The following is a 21,925-nucleotide window of genomic DNA, read 5'->3' on the forward strand; positions in this document are numbered from 1 at the left end:
TGCCACAAAGTACCCAATTCCAGCAGTACGTTTTTCATACATAATGCAAACAATGCGCAATAAATGCCTATCTGTAATCCTAATGGATTCGGAGGGAACATTCTCTATGTTTCCCCAGAAAACCTGGAGCTGTCACATACGCTGGAGTCCACCTAACCATACCAGACAACAGAACCAAGAGGCCAATCAGAAGCCAAGCTCAACAGCAATGGGGAATATTCACAGTCCTTTTAGATCTACAGTGGCATGGGAAGTCATTCACTGTTAATACAATATGTCCCCAAAGTCATAAACAAGACTAATTATGAACTGGAGCCCAGGGGGCCTTTCTTAACCAATGATCTGATTAATAGACTTTTGTTTATTTGTCCACCTTGAAAAGGGACAAGAATATAATTGTTGTGATAATAAAATGAGAAAGAGACACATACTAGCATTTGTGGTTAACCTTTTCAATTAAACTTGTTCTGCAAAGACCACTAGGTTGTCATGGATTCAGGGAAATGCAATCATGACAGAGAAGGCTTTGAATTCGGCTCAGGAGATCCTCCAGGGGCCTGTATCATGGAGCAGCTCAATAACTGCACTTCTGGGTAAAACTCAGAACCTCAGAACTAACCTGTAACATGAACTGAAGTAAAAAGAGGTGTTCTGGGTTTTACTTTATTTAATTAATTTTTCGTGAAATTAATATTATTGGTACTGGTGAGTCACTATTGAGCAATGGATGCATCACCAGAGAATATTATGACTCCTATATGTCATCTATACATGGCCATGATTTATCAGTAGAATTAACAGACCATTAATGTAGCAAAGGCCAAAGCTGAACTCATCTGAACTCAGATAGAAAAGTACTCATTGGAAAAAAAGGAGGTTATGATTCAAGAAACCACACCGAATATGAAACCTGTCCCTTTAAGTCTGAACAAGCAAGACAGGCGATGAAAGGTCCATCAAGTACAGGGGCGAAGGCCACTGCAACCCTAATCAAAAATCCTTTTGCAGCAGCAAAAAGACTCAAGTTGAGTTTTTCCTCATATAGCTGGATCTATTGGGACTCCTGTCAAGCAGCACTGCACATTGGATCAGAGTAATCCCTGTCAGCTGGGAGGCAGGAACAGGCAGCCCGACCTCTCAGCCAGCATCGAGGGAAGCTGGAGGAAGTGTGCGTCACCAATGGTGTCCTCACAGGAGGACACGCAGTACGATTTCCAACGCTAACTCAACTCTATGAGCTGGAGAAAGAGCACACGCAGTACGATTTCCAACGCTAACTGAACTCTATGAGCTGAAGAAAGAGCACACGCAGTACGATTTCCAACACTAACTGAACTCTATGAGCTGAAGAAAGAGCACACGCAGTACGATTTCCAACGCTAACTGAACTCTATGAGCTGGAGAAAGAGCACACGCAGTACGATTTCCAACGCTAACTCAACTCTATGAGCTGGAGAAAGAGCACACGCAGTACGATTTCCAACGCTAACTCAACTCTATGAGCTGGAGAAAGAGCACACGCAGTACGATTTCCAACGCTAACTCAACTCTATGAGCTGGAGAAAGATGCTAAGGGCTGAATCCAGAACTACCCTTCAGTGGATTTTCCGCATAACCCATTGCGAGAGTGAGAGATCTGCATGGTAAACACATTCAAGTGCATGAGATGTGAGTGAAAAGAAACAGCGGAAGACTGGCGTGATGAATAAAGATTTGCTGGAAGACATTGCACCAATGGAGCAGGCTTGAATAGTTATTTGACATTCCATATTTGGAATGAGGACAGGTAATGGTCACTTACATGTTAAAGAGCAATAGAATGACCTAGCAGATAGAAACATGGAACTGTCATCCAGAAAAAAGTGATTCTACACACACAAGGTCAAATTCATTTTCCTATTTGAGACTAAAAAACTGAATTAAAGGATTAAGAATCAAATTGTTAAGTCAATAGCAAGCAAGTCCACTTGCTTATGAAATTAATAAATAAATTCTGCCACAGTTCTGGATCTACCATGCCCCCAAATTCAATGAGACCTTGTTGTTTGCTATTTAACAAGCCAATTCTGTGATTTTCAGAGTTGCCTACTGTACAACTACGACAAGTATTTATGCCCCCTGGTCACACACAGTGCTCATTAGCATACTAAGTGGTGTTAACAACCATTTTTGCTGCCCAGCCTATTGTGAGACTGCCAACTGGAGTTGTCACTAACCAAAAGAGTGCATAAGGGCGTAGCGAGCTCCCGTTAAAAACAAACCAGTACCGCAGCCAATTCAATTATTTCAAGAGAGCAGTGCACATAAATACAATGAACAAGCAGTATTAGTGCAAATTAATATTTTATTGTGGCTAATCTATTACAAGAATACAACAGAGAACAAAGGGATTGAACACTTCTCCCATTTCACCCCCAACCCCCACCCCTTTGAATAATGGAATAATAAGCTGGGGCTAGATTTAATGAGATCTCAGGGTACTATTTAAAGAGATGACTGGTAGTGAGTTGCTAGTTGGCTCATCTGTTAAGGCACGGTTCTTGTGCAGCCAGGTATTGACTGTGGATCATGTCAGGGTTGACTGTGGCCAGTAGCCCTACACAGCTGACTCTAGTGCCAGATTGCACCTTGTTGCAGACACACCCCTGGTCGACTGGCCCTTCCACATTCATCTGTTAAGCAGCACACTTCGGGCCAAATCTCGCAATCTCGCAATCGGTTATGCGGAAAATGCACTAAAGGGCTGTTCTGGATTCAGCCCTTAGCATCTTTCTTGTAATCTTGTGATAAGAGGTGGTGCTGTCATCACATGCTTCAGAGCAGAGCATGTGCTTGTCAACAATCAATCAAATCAATAACAGAGATTGTGGCAATGAACACTGTGTATTTTCTGTTGCCTATTTACACTCAGTGATCACTTTATTAGGTAGACCTGTACACCAGCTTGTTAATGCAAATATTTTATCAGTCAATCATGTGGCCGCAAAGCATGTGGGCGTGGTCAAGAGGTTCAGCTGTTTCAGAGCAAATGTCAGAATGGGAAAGAAATGTGACCTAAGTGACTTTGACCGTGGAATAACTGTTGGTGCCACAGGGTGGTTTGATTATCTCAGAAACTACTGATCTCCTGTGATTCTTACAGACAACAATCTCTAGAGTTTGCAGAGAATGAATGGTGTGAAAAACAAAAAACATCCAGTGAGCAGCAGTTCTGCAGGCTGAAATGTGTTGTTAATGAGAGACGTCAGAGGAGAAGGGCCAGACTGATTGAAGCTGACAGAAGGTGACAGTAACATAAATAACCACACATTACAACAATGATAAGCAGAAGAGCATCTCAGAACACACAATGCATCAAACCTCAATGTGGATAGGCTACAGCAGCAGGAGAATACGTTTAATAAATACCTCATAAAGTGCTCACTGAGTGTATATGTCATATGATTAAAGATGACATATCAACTGTGTCGATCTTATTATCTTTGAACTGGTATATGGTAATATGGAAAGGTTTGAAATGTCTTCACAGAAACAGTTGGGCAAAAAACACACATTCATTTGTCAAAACATGAAAAAAGATGAGGATCCAGGCCTATGATGCATGCAGGCCACTGATGACCAAGTCAGAATGTTGCAGTGACAGATATTACTGAGGTCACAGCCATGGACTGTCTGATTAAACTATTTAAAAGCACCTTCCCTCTAAGTTTACTCGCCTGTTGTTTCTGCTTACACAAAGGGCAGAGATGCACATAGATCCCACTGGCAGCACCAACTGAACACCATGGTTCAATCTGACAGCTTTACTTTAGACCCGAGTTCAATGCTTCTTTTATTCATGAAGGCGGTTTCATTATTGCACCATTTCAAAAATAATTTTCTCATTTACATATTGAAAGCCCCAGAATATATGTCATGGCATGTAGCATGCAGACATTCTCAGCCAAGGGTATTAAGATTTTCTTTACAGAAAGACATTTTCCATTGAATATTTATAATAATGGTGAAAATGGCAAAGATTTGTGTAGGGGCCCTGCAGTGTTATTCAGTCTTCTTACTGTGAGCACAGACGTCATCACAAACAAAGAAACTGACAATCCTATGACTGAAAAAACCAAGCCATGCCACTTTTGAAGACAAATTCTGCAAGTGACATCTTTTGTGACAGACAACTAGAGTATCATGATTACAACAGTTCTGTCTCTCTTATGAAGACATTGACTCCTTAATTGTTGTATAGGCTGAGGAAACAGTGGCTGTCTGTCCCTGAGTGGGAGGACAGCAGAGAGCCTCTTGTTAAGAGACCGTAACAATACAATTTCCTGAAAGGCCAAATACAGCACTGGCTCACACACACACATACTATCGAGCACATCCCAAGCATACCCACATGAGAGTAGAGCTTGGGTGATGGGAGAGGGGTTACCAGTAGGACACTTCATTATTTTCACGTCAGATTGCGAGGCGACAAAAGGAGGGGGAAAAGCAATCTCCTGAGGTTGGGACCAAACTGACTAGGGGCAAAGGTTGCAGAACACCAAAACCACCAAATATCTGATGGGCCACCCTGGGTGCCACCTCTAAAATCATGAGCCGCAATTGTCAAATTGTCATGGACCTTCAAGGCAGAAGCGCATCACTGCCGAAATGACACAATGAAACAACTGCCTCAGCAGTTAACCCCCCTTCCCTGTTGTTCATCCTGCCCCTTGATCCACAACTGGGCAACCCACCCTGCCCAAACTTAGTGCTTAGTGCGTCCCCTGCTTGAGTCCTTGCCCTACTTGGGCCACCCCAGTCAGAAGAGCCTGGACTGCCTGTGTGAGAGCCTTATAGGCCCATTTGTTGCATATTTAGCCGGTTCTTCTCTCCTTCTGAGGCTTCATATCCAGTAAATGAATGTATTCCAGCACTGTGGCCACTGAGTTCATTCCCAGTTTTGAAGCATTTCTATATTTCACATTCAGTTTTTTTCCCCCAAAGTAGATTTGACTTTGCCGGAACAGTAAACACCGATGCTCACGTCTGAAGAGGCCGTGGCCAGATACCTTTTTCAGGAAGCAATCAGAGATAAAGCAGATAAAGGAGAGGTTCATTACAGATGCTGCAGACAAAGACAGCGTCCCAGAGAGTACACGATCAGAGAGAGAGGGGGGAGGGGTGAGTGAAGGAACACCATCACCCATTTATATTTCAACCATTTTTGTTTTGCAAATCCCTGTCGATATGTAGAGCTAGAACCATGCACTTTATTAGGAACATTTTTACTTTATTATACCTACTTAATCATGCGATTATCTAACAGCCAATCGTGTGGCAGCAGTGCAATGCATAAAATCATGCAGATAGGGGTCAGGAGTTTCAGTTAACGTCCATATCAACGGGGAATGTGATCGCAGTGATTTGATTGTTGGAGCCAGACGGACTGGTTTGAGTATTTCTGTAACTGCTGACCTCCTGGTATATTCACACAAAAGTTTTCTAGAGTTTACTGAGAATGGTGCGAAAAACAAAAACAGCCAGTGACCAGCAGTTATGTGGGGAGAAATGCGTTGTTAATGTGAAAGGTCCAGACAAGTTGAAGCTGACAGGAAGGAGACAGTAACGCAAATAACCACACATTACAACAGTGGTATGCAGAAGAGCATCTCTGAACACACAACGTGTTAAACCTCTAAGTGGATAGGCTACAACAGTAGAAGTCTAAAAAATAAGTATAATAAATACCTAATAAAGTACTCACTGAGTATATATAACCATGTACTCAGGGGTTGGATAAAATATCAGACACCACATGAAAAAGGACTTTAACTTTGAAGTAATTAAATTACAGTTACAAAGGCAGTACATAGGTGTCATATTCCAGCATCTGAATACAAATTAGCAGTATGTGTCAACTATAAAAGAGATCGAGCAATCAGCGCTTTGATACGTGAGTTTCCAAAACAACATGAGGCAACTAAAAGACACCAAATAATCAATGCCTGAAGTGCAGGTGCATCGTTCACAATAACAGCTAAATTATTTAATGTGGCAAGGGGAACAGAACAAAACATTAGAACATTTAACAAAAAGGAGGATCAGTTGTTGTCAGTTAAGCAAGGAGGATCAGTTGTTGCAAGTTAAAGCGCTTCAAAATGGACAGATAAGAAGGTCACTAAACAGGATAGCTGCTAAACACACAAAAACTACAGCCTCGGAAGTGACAACAGAATTGAGTAAAATCATCCGTGACCCATTCTCAACAAACATTGGTAGGCTAATGCACAACAAAACACCTGGCTAAAGGATCACAAAATCTGGATTCCTGGGCAAAGGGTAAAAGCATCATGCTTTGGTGATTTATCTTATACTGTCTTTTCATTTGGAGAAAGCCAAAGGAAGCTTTCAACCCACAATGTCTACCGTTTGCTAGACATGGCGGTGGATTTATAATGGTATGGACAGTCATCTCCTTGGAGCCATTGTGTCCAATACCCGCCTAGGGTGTGTCGAAGTGTCGAAGCTGATTGGTACCTTGCATGGCAGCCAATTGCCGTTGGTGTGTGAGAAGCATCTATTGTACAGCGCTTTGGATAATGGCCAACTATTTACTGACAAATACTCACCTATCATTCAACTAAAAGTCATATATATGTGACCGAATGCAGTGAAGGGGATCATTGGAATTTTTGACATTTTATATTTTTGTTTTTCATTTGATGTGAAACAATCAAATATCATTGCTACAAAATGGAAAAGTAGTGAAAGCATAATTGATAAGTCTGTTCCCACACTGGCATACATTTTTCTTTTTTTTCTTGCTCTGTGTAATTCTTGCTATGACGCACTGTTTTACAAACTGACTGTAAGTGGTGCAGTACAAAGTAAAGTTTGCTGCACAAATTTATCGAGGCATTTTCGCATTTTGTATTATGTCCAGGGAGCAATCATTACAGTCTCCTGACATGACCTCAAAGATATGAGTTGTGTGGCACACACCAGGTCAGAGAGAGTTGGTATACAAGGCATGCCCACATTGCATGCTGTATTATAGCTATTCTCTGAGTGGAGGAGCATTATGCCAAAGGCCATGCAACATCACTACACCAGGCGCTTCGATCACGGAGCCACATTGCTACTCCTGAATTAAACCAAAAAAGACAGCCTCCCATGAACTGAAAGTCCTGCCTCATTGTTTTCATTTTCATCAATTTTATGCTCATATTATGGTTCTCAAGACACTGCTGTGACAACCCTACAGAGCACTTCCTTTGCATGTGATCAATGCTTTTATGTTTCATGAGTACCCATCCCAAATCCTAACATCCCCCCACCGCCACAAACCCATCTGTGATAATAAAGGTCCAATTCAGATCCTGGAACAGCAATTTCACCCAGCTCTCTGTCACGCTGTTTATGGCTTTGCTTTAAAAGCACACAACCTTACTGTAAGCCTAGCCTCATCTTGCTGGCCTAAAGCTCCTCACTATTAATCTAGTACAGTAATATCCCATCCACTGCATATAACTACACATATTCAGGGAAGGAAATTGCTGATCCAAGAAAATGCCTGACAGTTTAAATGACAAACCAAGGGAAGTTGGCAGGATTACAAATTGGAAAACAGATTTTGTAGTCCTCAAGATAGAAACCATCAAAGTTTTCCCATAACCAGTCAGTAGACAAGCTAGTATGTCTCAGCTAGAAAAAAAACATTTTCTAACTATTTTATTGCAAGATTTTCATTTATGGAATGGAATGAATACCTCCAAGAGGAGACTTAAACAAAAAGTTTCATAACCTGTTTTGTTTTATAATATGGTATAATGAGTTGGGGAACTTAGTTTATAACCCAAAGGTTGCAGGTTTAATTCCCAGGTAGAACACTACTGTTTTACCCTTGAGCAACCTGAGTTGCTTCACTATGCTCCAGCAGAAAAAATGGATACTACGTAAAAAGTTGCAATAGTTTCTCTGGATAAGAGTGTCTGCTAAATACCAGTAATCTTTAGACAAGGTTGTTTAATTACTGCAGCCAACCTACTAGGTAGCTATCCAGCAAGCCAAATTGTTACAGTACATAGCCTGGCAAGCTACTGTAGCTTGGTATTCTGGCCAGATAGCTAGCTGGCCAGCCATCTGTCTTCATTTGATGCAGTTCTGGACTGCATTTTAATTAGATGTCCTGTACTGCTCAACAATTAATGGATTGTGATTTTTATTTTTACTTAATCAACTGAATAAATAAATAATAAATAAATATAAAAAAATTAACAAGACCACCTAGTCCCAATCTAACTTTGAGCAATACTGTACGTGGCAACAACCACATAGAGTATGGAACAGCAAATTCACTCCTTTGCGCCATCAGGCCCCTCTCTGTCACATCATATTCAGTTAGAGTCCGTGCTGCACTTCTGTTACAGCATGTTACTGACTGTGCCACCTTTCTCTACAGTGTGTTACAGATCATGTTGCACCTCGATTATAGCGTATTACAGACCAAGCTGTCCAGTGTGGGATTTAAAAAAAAAAGAATAATTATTCCTTTTTGTTTGTCCACAGACAGACTGTCCTTCTCACTGTGCAAAGTCAGTCCTCACATTGGCAGGAACAATGGCAACAGATGATAACTTATTTCCCTAATACAATTTGTTTCACTATTCATCCCTTAATTAATTATAACCTGATTGGTTGCACATTTCGTGAATATAAATTATTCCTGTTCATTGACAGTGCCTACTGTTGTACATGGACACCACCTCAAACATTTCCAGTAAAACCAGGATAATTGTATACAAACACATTATACAGTGACGTAGCGCTTCACCAGAGCTTACGGTACAGTAACATTCAAGGATGGTCACACATGGGATCTCAGCTATTTGGACTTCATTTAAGTTGTCTATGCACATCCCCACCTCATTCACTACACTTGTTGAAACTATATCTGTTACTATTTGCGATCTTGTGATCAGTTAATTAATTAATTAATTAGTGATTTTCTAATCAGTTATGTTTGTGAATTCAATTGCAATTAAACAAACATTTTATGCTTAGGCCCACATTTAATTTAACAGAAGGGAGGCAGGCTTGCATACCATTAGGTTTGCCTCAAAGCTTGTTGTTTTCCACAGCCAAGGGTAGAGTGGCAGTTGATTTCAGTCAATTTCAGTATTTTGAACCCCAGATTGTTTTCTTTATCAGTCATTTCATTCAATCAGTTACTCAACAGAGCAGATGTGCCCTCTTTCTAAAGGCACAACTTTCTACAGAGCACATTACAGTTAATGCATTCAGCCTCTCCCTGAGAACTAAGTGGGCAATCATTCTCCACGTTGAGCTTGCCAATCTGGACTGCAAAAACAGGATTTTTTATTTATATTTTCCAGATCGATTATTGCTTGAGAATTTGTAGTTATGGTCGGAATGAAAAATCGAAAATACAAGAAGAGCCCCAGGATGTAGGCAGTGCACTGACGAATGGGGTTCAACTGCCAGAATTATTGGCTCTACTACTTTAAACCTTGTTCCTTGGTGCCTGAGTAGGAATATATTCATCTTCCAAATTGATTTCGGAAGAGACAGATAGCAACTCAACAGGTGGCTAGCATTACTTGCTTAGTCACCTGATTACATCAGAGTAACGGGGAAGTAATGAAGGATTATGTGGAAAAAGCTGTGAAAATCAGGAACATCCATCTCAGGAAGGATGGTGTTATCAGCGAGTTTGTTAATCATCGTGACTTGGTGAGTGGTCGAAACAAACATGAATAGGGTCCCAAACCTGAAACCACACCCACATTGCCGCGTCTGATTGGAGTACGCAGACAATCTGCCATTACTTAACAATCAGATGGCGAGAACTCGCCGCGTAGTTGAATTCCAAGAGAAGAACTGTGCAGAGCAGTTCAAATCTTTAAACGGAAAAGCTCAACTGTGAGAGATTTCTCAGAGAAACTGAATTTTCGAATTGCCTCAACAGCTGCAAGAGAGACACAATAGGCTACTTACCCTTATATTTTCTGGTAAGAAATATTATTATTATTATTATTATTATTATTATTATTATTTGATATAATAATAACAATTATGTTATTATGGACCGTTGTGGTTTGTTTTAGAGGCGCGTTTGAAGACACAGATTTCAGTGTCCTCGAGGAAAAACACCCATTTGGGTTCATTTTTTACACAGAACAAGACACCTGACACGATAGCTATTCACACACAAGTTTTTTCACACCATAGTGTGGGCTATTTGGCGCAATGCTCATCAGGAGGATATTTTGACATATGGACTACACAGCGAATAATAAAAGTCAAGTGATGGGGCAATGCTATTATATTGTCTGTCCCAATCTCAAATGGACTTGTAGCCTACAGTGCATCATGGATATGAACTTATGTGAGTTGTGAAATTCTATAAACCGCTGTTTTTACGTTTCATCAGTTGAATGGAAATTTCAAATTTGCAAGTTGCCTATTAATAATAATAATGAAAATACATGTATTACAAATATTTTAAATCAACAAACGGTTACGTAACATCGCATACTTTGGTTCCGATAAATTAATACAGCATATTAATCGACGTGAATTCCCGTAACCTATACAGAAGCAATAAGTTAGAAATCAAATGAGGGGAAGTTTTCGTCGTATTTAAGCAATGTTTAGTTTTTTCTTTACATTAGCCCATTTTAACTCAAGTTTCCCCAGTGATTTAATTGTGATTAAAACTAATTTAAACTGTTTGTAATGTTATAATATTATTATTCCTGTTCCCTCATGATTCTCAACTCCTTATTTTCAGTGTACCGGTACTGCCTAGGAAGAATGATGAAACCCTATTTGCTGTTCGCGATCCTTTCTTTCATAGTGACGCTCCGATCTTGTCAATCAAATTGTGAGGAGCAAGAGCCTCAGGAGTCAATGCAAGAGGTGAGAAATGAATACTGCGTAGCCGAGAGACTTCAACTACGACTAGCCTACTATCCACAGTGCCAATGCTACAAACACTAATACTAAATTTAATTTGTTTTTTAACGAAGGCTCGTGGTACAGTAAAGCATTTTAATGTATTCGCCTACTTTCAAATGGCGAATAGGCTACACTCTTGAACTTGGACCATGACAATCATGGAGGTAGCAAACATCATATTCATATTTTCTCGTCGTTTTTATTTTCGAAGATAAATATATTGGCGGTAAGATAAATCTCGGTCCACAACTTCTGTGATAACTTGATCTCCTGCAGTGCGTCGCGTTGCTTTTCAAATATGTTTTAGGGCATTCTTGTGACCTATACATATCTTTGTATGGATGCATGAATTCGCCACTGCAATGGTTTAGAAGCTGTAGCTTGTCCATCATTGAAATACTGCCCATCTGATATGCAGCAAGTTATACATTGTAGATTAGAGGACGGAAAAATGCACGTAACACATTTGGCAAAACGTCTCTCTCTCTTTTTTTTTTTTTAAATACACAATTTATGTTCACTTAGCTAGTGATAGAATATTAAAAATAAATCATGTGCTAAATCAGCTTACATCTGGTAATTTAATATTTGGTATAATTGTGTAAAATATTAAATCAAAAGTCATAATATTTGTAATTAATTTCATGAATGTTTGACCACCTTTCTTACATTTAAAAAAAATTTAATGAATAACTTGTAAAGCAGCAAAAATAGTAGGAATAGCATAAAACATTACATTATACTCCACATTGTAATTGTTTGGCTTGGTAGTCATAGAACATTGTAAAGCTTTTGCAACCTCTTGAAATACCGTAGCCCTAAATTAGACTGTGAATCAATCAAATGTTCTAAATTACCTCAAAAGTCAAAGTACATTTTGTAAAGTGCACAAATCGTGAATCAAATGACTCATGCTCATCAAGCAACAAATGTATTTTTAGGAACATTTTCTTCAACATGGCAACAGATGTCCTGGTGATCAATTGACCACAGGGGGAATAAAATGCCTTGAAATAGCTTACATAGAATGCCATGGACACAGAGAGATGTTAGAGATGCTGAAAAAATGAAAATATTTCTAACATTTCAACTACAGGACCTACAGCTACAGCTCACAAAAATCCATTAAATTCATATTTAATTGACTTCAGTCAATCAAATGACCATACTTAAATCTCCTCAGTCACTTGTGTACTATCTAGTCTAGGGACCGATTCATGTCTCCCTGTCTCCCCCCAATCCTGCGCGCATGGTACCAGATCAACCATTTTCTCATCTTTTTAACAATGGAAAAGTGGAAAATGTTTTACTAATTTTACCAGCAAGGACATAAAGAACTGAACTTTCCCCACTCCCCAGGTATTTCACCTCCTAAGATTTTATAATGGGCGATTACATTCAGTATTATTTTGGAGAAAACATACTGTGTAATATTCTATTCACATTTTGGGAACATATTAAAATATTTGATAGCTGCATTTGATACCCATGCTTTTCCAAGCAAGAAAAGTATGTATTCCTGCCTTTCGCCCAATGTATGCTGGGATAGGCTCCAGCCCCCCTGCGACCCTGTTCAGGATAAGCGGGTTAAGATAATGGATGGATGGATGTAGGTTGACACCAATGTGAAAAGAAGTCTGCCTAGTAGCTTCCAGAGTTGAATATAGAAAATATAGAAAATTCAAAAGACCATAATAATGCCATCAGGTGGCCAATTTGTTCTAAAATTTCAGAGCAGCATCTCAAATTTCAACATACCATCTATTAATGTGCGAAGTGTAGTAAGAATCACCCATGTGGTTAGGCCAAAACTAATACATTGAAAATGGTGGCGATCTTTGGGGTGAAAAATTAGGAAGTTGATAACTGCAGCAGGTTTGAATTCTCGCTGTAACCCCTGTTGGGACCCCAGAAATTGCTGCTGACTGCTATATTTCATCTTGCTATTCTCTTCTAACTTGTAAGAGGGTGAAACATTCCTATCCTGTGACATTCCAGAAGAATTCATATTCCCTTTGCTTTACAGATGAGTGAAAATAGAATCAATCATGAATTGAAAGGATGAAATGAGATGATTCACTTCACTGGAAAGCCACCTTAGGTGATTCTTCATTGCATTTTCAGGAAAGGTTGAACATTGACAACTTCCCACGTGACTTCCTGAAGAGGTATAATGACATAGATTATGACACCTTTGTTGGGCTGATGGGCAGAAGAAGTGCTGGTAAGTCTTCTTGAGTAAGCATTTCTTGATGCATAAAGGTATTATGTAACTATTCTTAGCAATGTTGGTTTTGATGATGCCATAGGGTACCTGTCTCAGAGTACACAAATATTCTAATTCCCCCAGCTGAGTACATGTGTGACACAAGGTGAATAGCCATCAGTAATGATTCTGGAATTATCTTTTTAAGCTTAGCATAGCAAGAACCCAAGCAAATTTGATAAATCTTACACACTATATACATGTCCCTGCACTGCATTTGAAGCATCTGAAGTGTGCTTCCCCAGCAGGTGCGAGAGTCCTATCTGCTTGACGGTGGCCGGTGGATAGGGAAGGGTTGACTTTGGTGATGTTCTGAAGAGATGTCCTAGTGTGGTCATTGGATCCAAGGGGCAAGTAATCGGCTGAGAGGACATTAGGAGCTGAGATATACTTGAGTCTGGGAACACAGACTGTGTCAGCGTGGGATCAAAGTAGTGGAGAGAGATGAACCTCTGGACAGGTCGTCCTTCTTCAGAAAAGGTGGTGAGGAGAAAGTTGTTTATTGGGGAAGTTGCCAGGGCAACTTGGGGATGTTACAGGAGACGGTAGTCTGTTATGGTTACGGGTATGGAATTCAAATGCAGCAAAAGACAAGAGATGACGGAGAGAACTGTACGATGGTGAGATAAGCAAATCAGTGCCGTCCCCCAGAGCAGAGCACATTGGGAGAATAATGGAATAATGAGTGCACAATTAGGAACGGGATGTCCTAGTCTGTGAAGTAGAGGAAGGGCTAATGATGGGTAAGGCCAGGGGTAGAAGATGATAAAAGTCGATAGCAGTAGAAAATGACTATGAGAATCAGTTTGCTCTGGGAATGTTGGTTTTAAATGACGTAGCTTTAATGTGGTTCTGCTATATGAGAAACAGATCAAAAGTGACTGTTTAGGCCTCAATTATTTATCTATCCTTTATTCATACAGGATAGCCACCAATGACATCATAACAGTAATGAAAATAACAACAAATATAGAAGGAATTACATTGTAATGGGTCTTAGTGCATGCAAGAGACACTGAATTTCCATGGCTTCCAGGCACACCTCTCATTGGGTAGCGGGTGGCTGATGCAGCAAAGGAAATTGTAAGATGCTGGACAATTTTTGGAAACAAGGCACTGGGTTGCTAAGACATTGTTTCCGACCTTACCTTCCACAGGCTAAGTGTGACTATATATTTGAAACGTAAAGTGTGACTTTATGTTTCAAACAAGTTATTGGTATAGCCATCATGTCATGCACGTTTTGCAGTCTCTGATGGAATACCTGGATGCAGGACACTGGTATTGCAAATCCGTGCCTGGAATGTGACCAATAATGTTTCCTGAACTCCATCAATGCTAAAAATATTAAAGGCCCACTCAGTAATTTTGGTTGCTAATAAAATGCTAATAGCTCACAATGACCAAAAAGTCTGTTTTTCAAATACAAATAATGACAAAGATCATCATTAAAAATTACTTCCACAAAAACAATAAGTTATTTAAACCATGCCTTGGGAATGGTTTTCTTGTATTGTTGACTGGTTACAGTAAAAAATGAATTAAAAAAAAAAATACTTTGTGTCAATTAGCAACCAAAAACTGGGCCTTTAAAGTTGTGCAAAGAAAAATTTGACATTAGAGGAGGAAAGACAAGATGCTTGAAAGGCAAAAAAAAAAAGAACAAAAAAAAAAACATTGCATTCAGGCCTGATATTTACTTTATTTTAAATAGGAAATTATTGTGTCAGACTCCATTGCAGTTATGGACTCTGATCAGGTTGATCAGGTATAAATAAATAAATGCAATTTCTTTTTTCAGGGATGAATAATCTACCTCCACTAAAAAGTAAGACAACCCTCCATTTTATTCAGATTTGTACTGCACATTCTCTTAAGTAGTTTTACATTGGAGTGATTTTTTGGGCAAATATTTACAATACTCACAACTTAATTCAATCCATCATTTCATAAAATGAAATTAATCCTCTCCCAGGTGAACATCATTAAGTTGTGAATGTAGTAACACATAATGATTGCTCATGTGATACCACATTTCTGTTTATAAAGCAAAGCAAACTGGAAAATGTTCCAGGTTATCATCAGCATGTTTTGGATAAAACCAATGTAAACTAATGGAGCAGTAGTTTCTTGTGAGAATATATATAAAGACTGTCCGCTTTAATTTTATTAATTCAAGCTGACATTTTAGGGGACCAAAAGTAATTGGATAATTGGCTGCTCTGCTGCTACTTGGCCTGCTGTGTGTTGATGCATCATTAGTTCACAAGATAGATAAAAGAAAAAGGTTTGCAATATAGCTGATTCCAAGTGTGCGATTGGCATTTGGAGTTGCTGTTAGGACCAAAAACATATCAGCAGGCCATCATGGGGTGGAAAAATGTGAAAAAAATTGATCAGACATGGCTAAAACATTCAGTGTCAAAATCAACTGCTTGATATGTTGGAAGCAGGAATGCACTGGTGAGCTCAGCAATACTAAACAACCTGGTCGACCATGGAAGGCCACTGTGGTGGATGACCAAATAATACTTATAATACTTTTAATAATGCATTTTGAAGGTTCACAAAATGTGAAAAAAGTATAAGGGAGGGTGAATAGTTTATGAAGGCTATGTGTGTATGTACAGTGCCCTTCAGAACTATTGGCACCCTCAATTAATATGAAAAATAAATGCTGAAAAATTCATTTTAGTCAAATGACCTTAGGTTCCAATGAGGTTTAGAAAACTCCAGGTACTTACGTTTGTGGTTTCATGCGAGTGGATGCTTTCTTCTGGCAAGCCGACCTAATAGCTTGTTGGCTTGTAGGTCAAATTGTGGTTTTAGAGACTGGATGACCTTGGGATCCTTGGAGATTTCATTTTTTCACATTTGGTGGAGGCAAATGACCTCCTCTTCTGGGCTGGATCATCACAGCTCATTCTAAACTTCTTGATTATTGGTGTAGTAGTGGCAATTGGCATTTTCTGGCATGTGTTTTTCAAAGAGCCATTTCTTGATTTATAAAGGTCAACAAACTTTTGTCTCATTTATTTTGTGTGTTTTCTAACATTCCCCCATGTTCATGGGTTTCTAAAAGTGTTTGAATGCGTGTCACCTCATATTTATACACCAGTGAAACAGGAAGTCATGGATAATTATCCACTTAAGACTTCCTAAAGATTCAAAAAATATATAAATGGCAATATGCTTCTATTACATTTAGCTTGTTATCAAGGAATACCAAGAATTGAGAACATACATTTCTGAGGAAAAATACTTATTGAAGATGTTTTTCTTTTAACAATGTTACCTCAATTAAAGATTAGATTTCTCCATTATTCTGATTGCTTGATCAAGCTGATAAGCAAACATTTTTTCATAGCCTTTTTGCTCATTCTTACCACGAGTGCCAACAATTCCAGAATGCACTGTATGTATCTACTTTATGTATGCATGAACATACAAACACACTACGTATACAAACACACACACACACACACACATATATATACACTCACCGAGCACCTTATTAGGAACATATTTACTTTATTACACCTACTTATTCATGTGATTATCTAATCAGCCAACTGTGTGGCAGCAGTGCAATGCACACAATCATGTAGATATAGGTCAGGAGCTTCAGTTAATATCACATCAAGCATCAGATTGGGGAGAAAATGTGATCGAAGTGACTTTGACAGTGGAATGATTGTTGGTGGCAGACAGGGTGGCTGACCGGAAGCTGATGGTAACGCAAATACACAACGCATCATAACTCTAAGTGGATAGGCTGCAGCAGCAGAAGTCTAAAAGTGCAATAAATACCTAATAAAGTGCTTGGTGATTTTATATGGTGTACACACAAACAGAATGACTGCACATGCCCTTGATTTTATGGTTATTCACTGTCATTAGATATTAAATATGAATATGTAATGACATATTAGACAAAATGATGATAAATGTTTTTCTCTTGCAGGAGACATGGACGACATCTTTGTGGGACTTATGGGCCGAAGGAGCTCAGAATCCAGTAAGAGTGAGGAACCAATCAACTGTAATATCCCTGTGTTTGTTTTCCTCTACTTCCCCATTTGTCTCACCACTTTGACTTGGCTGCGCACGGCAGGTGGACAGGCAACATCACCGAGTAAGGCACTGAAGTCATGCTATGCTGCTTTAACTGAGCTTTAACCCAAAAAAAGACCCTTAAAGTCCAGTGTCTCTCTCTTTTTTTAAACCAGCAATCGGCACTGGGAATCGGCAAGGTCTCCAGTCTAGTTCACAGAAAGAACCTTGTTTATTCCAAGAGGATAAGGTCTATCCACCTCCCTGTGGCCATTTGGTGAAAACGCAGCCTAAGTCCTAAGTTTTGCAGTGTTGACTCCTGCAGCTTTCAGGATATCCAATCTGTTGGGCAGAGCCACCCTGGCCCTGTAGAGCCACTGGCTCTACTAGCTCATGTTGTTGCAGAATATCTGCACACCCGATGGCTGTCTATGGATAACACTGAATGCCACAGAGCTAAATCAATGTGGATGGCTGTCAATTATACCATGCTCTAGGTACTTATGCTAAAATGTGTGTATTGTAGCACACCAGGAATATGAGAAATTCTCCAGTGTGGACCATAATGTATATCATGAAAGCTGCAAGAACAAGGCCATGGGCACAGAATAGGGAGTAACAGATAAGTGTAGTAAAGCATTAAGCTGGATGGAGAACAATCATATACCTGCTGGAACGTAGCATCTTGTCAGAGGAAAATGGTTGCACAGCATAGCAAGCTACATGTATGAAGCTATAGAACGATAACAACAAAGGTATAAATTTACACAATACTGCCTAGTCTTCAAATATTTCTCAACAAAACTTTTTTCTTTAGCCACTTCAGATAGGTTTTTTTAGCGCCAAGTCTCCTCAAGTGCTGATGGGTGAGATTTCATAAAACTGAAATGGATGGAGCCAGCATACTCCATCAGTGACTAGGTACTGTATTGTGGTTTGCTGTGATGAACAAAACGTTTTCATTAGTTCAAACAAGTTCAAACATGTGATTGACAACTGACTATAGTTCCACCCATTCTGGGATTTGACAAACCTCACTCCCACCACTAGTTTCGACTGCCAGCATGCGCTTGGCATGCTCTGTGTGATGTCAGCTCGAGGATGGAGTGCAATTGTTGAACAATGTTGTGATGAATGTGGGGTTACAGGTCATCTGCAATCGTGGAGAAAAGAGGGGTATCCACAGGGAAGAGGCGCCATTCTATTCAACAAGGGTAAACTGAGGTGAGCTGCGCTTTAACCCAGGGGGAGGGGCTCCAGGAGGGCCTCGCACATAAAAGGTAACACTGTACATTTATTATGATAGTAGCTGATAACCCTGACTTGTATGCATTGTTGTGTTGCAGGTTTCGCCGTGGTGTTTAGGACCAGCTTTTCAGCCCTTTACTCCATGTTCTCCGGAACACATTCCCTCTTAATTTCAGTTTGAGTGTTTCAGACCCTAGATAGTTTACAGAAAGCTTAAACCTTTACCAGTCAAGTTTCTTAGGGAGCTCATCCAGTGAAAACCTGAAAATCTGAAACTTGGGAGTCAAAGAGTTAAGAGGGAGTTCACTGATAAGGAGTAAATGAACATGTTAGCTGCAATTTTTTATGCCGTGTCTGTGTAAATCTGTGTTTTCCTTATTTAAAACAAACTGTTGGATGTAAACTCCTTTTCAGCAGGTTTTTCAGCAGATTAAGCATATTTTATGTTGTCTAAAGCGCCAGATCTATTCAGTATGTATGTCAAACGATTGCTTCTGAATAAATGTGGAGTTTCTTTAAAAGTATATTTTTTGGAAATAAAAACAAATTGCTTGACTTGCCATTTGTAATTACTTTCATGAAAGCCACTGCATCCCTTTTAGCCAACTTTGGTTTCAGGGGGGCCCACAGGATTGATTTCAACTGTGGTGGAAAAAGTAATTTGGTGAGTCATAACTCAGGAACTAGATTGTGCTGTTACCAAGCATATTTTTATGGACATATCTAAAGGTTATACAACTTTCTAAATGACTTCCTTTATAAGCAGTCGTTGAAACCGGTGTGATACTGAAAATCAGGATAATCTTGACCTCACTGAAAGGGTGGATTCAAGGTTGATGTAGGGACATTTGGGGCACACATCTTTAGTAAATAGTTTTATCCAATGATTGCACATTAATGGGAACACAAAGCAGTTGTGTTTGGAAGTTTTTACAGTTGCAATCAAAATTATTCAACCCCCATTGCACATTAGGTTTATTGGCAAAATATACAATTTCTCAGCTGTTTGCAATAAACAAATTACACAAGAACTGTTTAAGTAGTTCAATGAAACATAATATTACAAGGGTTTTTTATCCAGATTCAACACAAAATTCTACTTTTAATCACTACTGCAGTCTCAAAATTATTCAACCCCTTCATGACAAGCATCTTCAGTACTTAGTAGAGCACCCTTTTCCTGTTATGACCTGCTGCAAACCCGATGCATAGCCAGACACCAGCTTCTGACAGCGTTCCTGAGGAATCTTAGCCCATTCCTCATGGGCAATGGCCTCCAGTTCAGTAATATTCTTGGGTGTGCGTTTGGCAACCGCCTTCTTCAAATCCCATCAGAGATTTTCTATGGGGTTCAAGTCAGGCAACTGTGACGGCCACTCTAGAATCTTCCATTTCTTCTTCTGAAACCAAGCCTTTGAGGTATGCTTGGGATTATTGTCCTGCTGGAAGGTCCAACAACGCCCAAGCTTCAGCTTCAGCTTCATCACAGACGGCATGAGGTTTTTCCCTAAGATTTCCTGATACTTGACTGAATCCATCATGCCCTCCACACTCTGCAGGTGTCCAGTGCCAGAGGCAGCAAAGCAGCCCCAGAGCATCACTGAGCCACCGCCATGCTTCACTGTAGGCAGGGTGTTTTTATCAGCATATGCTTCATTCTTCTTCCTCCAGACATACCGCTGATCCATAGGCCCGAAAAGTTCCAGTTTTGTTTCATTGCTCCACAGAACAGAATTCCAAAACTTCTGTGGCTTATTTAGATGGTTTTGAGCATATTGGAGCCAACTTTTCTTGTGCTTTTGGGTCAGTAGTGGTGTACGTCTTGGAGTCCGGGCATGGAGCCCTTCAGTGTTCAGTATGCGCCTTACTGTGCAAACTGAAACCTCAGTGCCTGCTGCCACCAAGTCTTGCTGCAGGTGTTTTGCAGTCACTCTAGGGTTTTTGACCACTTGCCTCCTCAGGAATCTGGTAGCAGCCGCTGATAGCTTCCTCTTTCTGCCACGTCCAGGTAGTGTAGCCACTGTTCCTTTAACTTTAAACTTGCAAACTATGCTTCCAACTGTATCTCTAGGAACATTCAGTGCTTTTGCTATCTTTTTGTATCCTTTTCCTTGTTTGTGCAAGGCAATGATCTCTTCTCTGAACTTTTTTTGGACAATTCTTTTGACTTAGCCATATTTCTAACATGCAATCAAACATCATTCTCAACAAACCCCTAGCCAGTCCATGTATTTGTGTTTTATCTCAAGCACACCTGAACTAATTAGTTGCACCAGGTGTGCTTGAAACAGGGGGTTGGGTAATTTTTATTAGTTGCATCAGGTGTGCTTGAGACAGGGGGTAGAATAATTTTGAGACTGTAGTAGTGATTAAAAGTAGCATTTTGTGTTGAATGTGGATAAAAACCCTTGTAATATTTTGTAATATTATGTTTCATTGAACTACTTAAACAGTTCTTGTGTCATTTGTTTATTGCAATCAGCTGAGAAATTGTATATTTTGCTAATAAACCTAATGTGCAATGGGGGTTGAATAATTTTGATTGCAACTGTATAGTTAAAGTGTTTTGAATTATTGACAGACCAGCTACATAGCGCTAATGTAGGCGCAATGTCTGTGGGAGGTAGACGTGACGTAGCATGGAGGTAGTTTGCCCATTAGATAGATAGATACTTTATTCATCCTGAGGGAAATTTTAGCCATCCAGTTATATACACACATCTCCCACACATAAATTCAAAATCACTCACAGAAAAGTAAGAAATAAAGAGCATGTGAAGTGAAATATGTTAATATGATTCAACAGCGTCATTGCATACCAAGGAATCAGATTTGGATCATTTGTACATTTATTTGAGGGCAAAGAAATTAATGTTGCAAAGATAAAAAAAAAAAAAATATATATATATATATATATATATTACAAGTATTCTTTTTTTGGTGCCTGTGAGAAGCATCTGTTTTGTTTGGTACATTTGACACAAATCTGATTATATGGCAGCAGCGGTAAGTGATGTAGGGGCTACATCTTTCTAATGGGCAAACTACCTCCATGCTACATTGCAACTGCCTTCCACATACGAGAAGAGTGCCTTTTGACCCCACGTTTCTCAGTGCCACCTGGGTCGAAATCTAAAATTAGACTGGCTGTGTTGTGTACTAATGCAGGTGAAAAGGACTAATATGCAAATACATTGTCCACTGTTCAGAGTTCAGTCACATCCGTTTGAAGCGCTGCATTATTTCAACCAACGGACCGAGACATGTCCAAAGACTGCAAAATAGGGATTTCAAAATCCAGATAATTCTGATTGAGATTAAAAGTTTTGAAATACAGGGCCCTGGGAACCCGGACCCAAGCCTCGCCTAACTGCAGGATCCCCAGCCCTTCACCGTATA

The 21,925-nt window shown here is 39.6% G+C and overlaps 2 protein-coding genes across 8 annotated transcripts in view; one reads left to right on the plus strand and one right to left on the minus strand.

Moving 5' to 3' along the window:
- Positions 1-16,041, minus strand: part of apof (apolipoprotein F) — a 28,796-nt gene extending 12,755 nt beyond the window's left edge. The window contains exon 1 of one of the 4 annotated variants that reach the window (XM_061220261.1): positions 15,970-16,041. In XM_061220261.1, coding sequence (XP_061076245.1) covers positions 15,970-15,983 — 14 coding nt within the window. In that variant the 5' untranslated portion in view covers positions 15,984-16,041. Of the gene's footprint in view, positions 1-9,083; positions 9,160-15,969 lie in introns of those variants that run through there. The other 3 variants (XM_061220263.1, XM_061220262.1, XM_061220264.1) reach the window with 3 other exon arrangements.
- tac3b (tachykinin precursor 3b) lies at positions 9,850-19,081 on the plus strand. 4 transcript variants are annotated; one of them, XM_061220280.1, is made up of 8 exons: positions 9,850-10,010; positions 10,107-10,387; positions 10,793-10,920; positions 13,084-13,183; positions 15,027-15,053; positions 17,190-17,249; positions 18,427-18,502; positions 18,625-19,081. In XM_061220280.1, the coding sequence occupies exons 2-8, from the start codon at positions 10,276-10,278 to the stop codon at positions 18,641-18,643; spliced, it is 522 nt and encodes a 173-aa protein (XP_061076264.1). In that variant the 5' UTR covers positions 9,850-10,010; positions 10,107-10,275; the 3' UTR covers positions 18,644-19,081. The 4 variants fall into 4 exon arrangements, with proteins under 4 accessions (XP_061076264.1, XP_061076266.1, XP_061076265.1 ...); XM_061220282.1 differs by having other exon boundaries at positions 17,190-17,243; XM_061220281.1 differs by having other exon boundaries at positions 10,178-10,387.
- Positions 19,082-21,925: the final 2,844 nt, after the last annotated feature.

This window comes from Conger conger, chromosome 14 (genome assembly GCF_963514075.1).
Source record: "Conger conger chromosome 14, fConCon1.1, whole genome shotgun sequence".
Taxonomy (NCBI): Eukaryota; Metazoa; Chordata; class Actinopteri; order Anguilliformes; family Congridae; genus Conger; species Conger conger.

Excerpts from the sequence above, each read along its gene's own strand:
- tac3b (XM_061220280.1), top strand. The coding sequence starts at position 10,276 with ATGGACTACACAGCGAATAATAAAAGTCAAGTGATGGGGCAATGCTAT. Across the intron at positions 13,184-15,026 it reads GATGGGCAGAAGAAGTGCTG|GGATGAATAATCTACCTCCA; the intron begins GTAAGTCTTCTT and ends TTCTTTTTTCAG. Across the intron at positions 17,250-18,426 it reads GAGCTCAGAATCCAGTAAGA|GTCATCTGCAATCGTGGAGA; the intron begins GTGAGGAACCAA and ends GTGGGGTTACAG.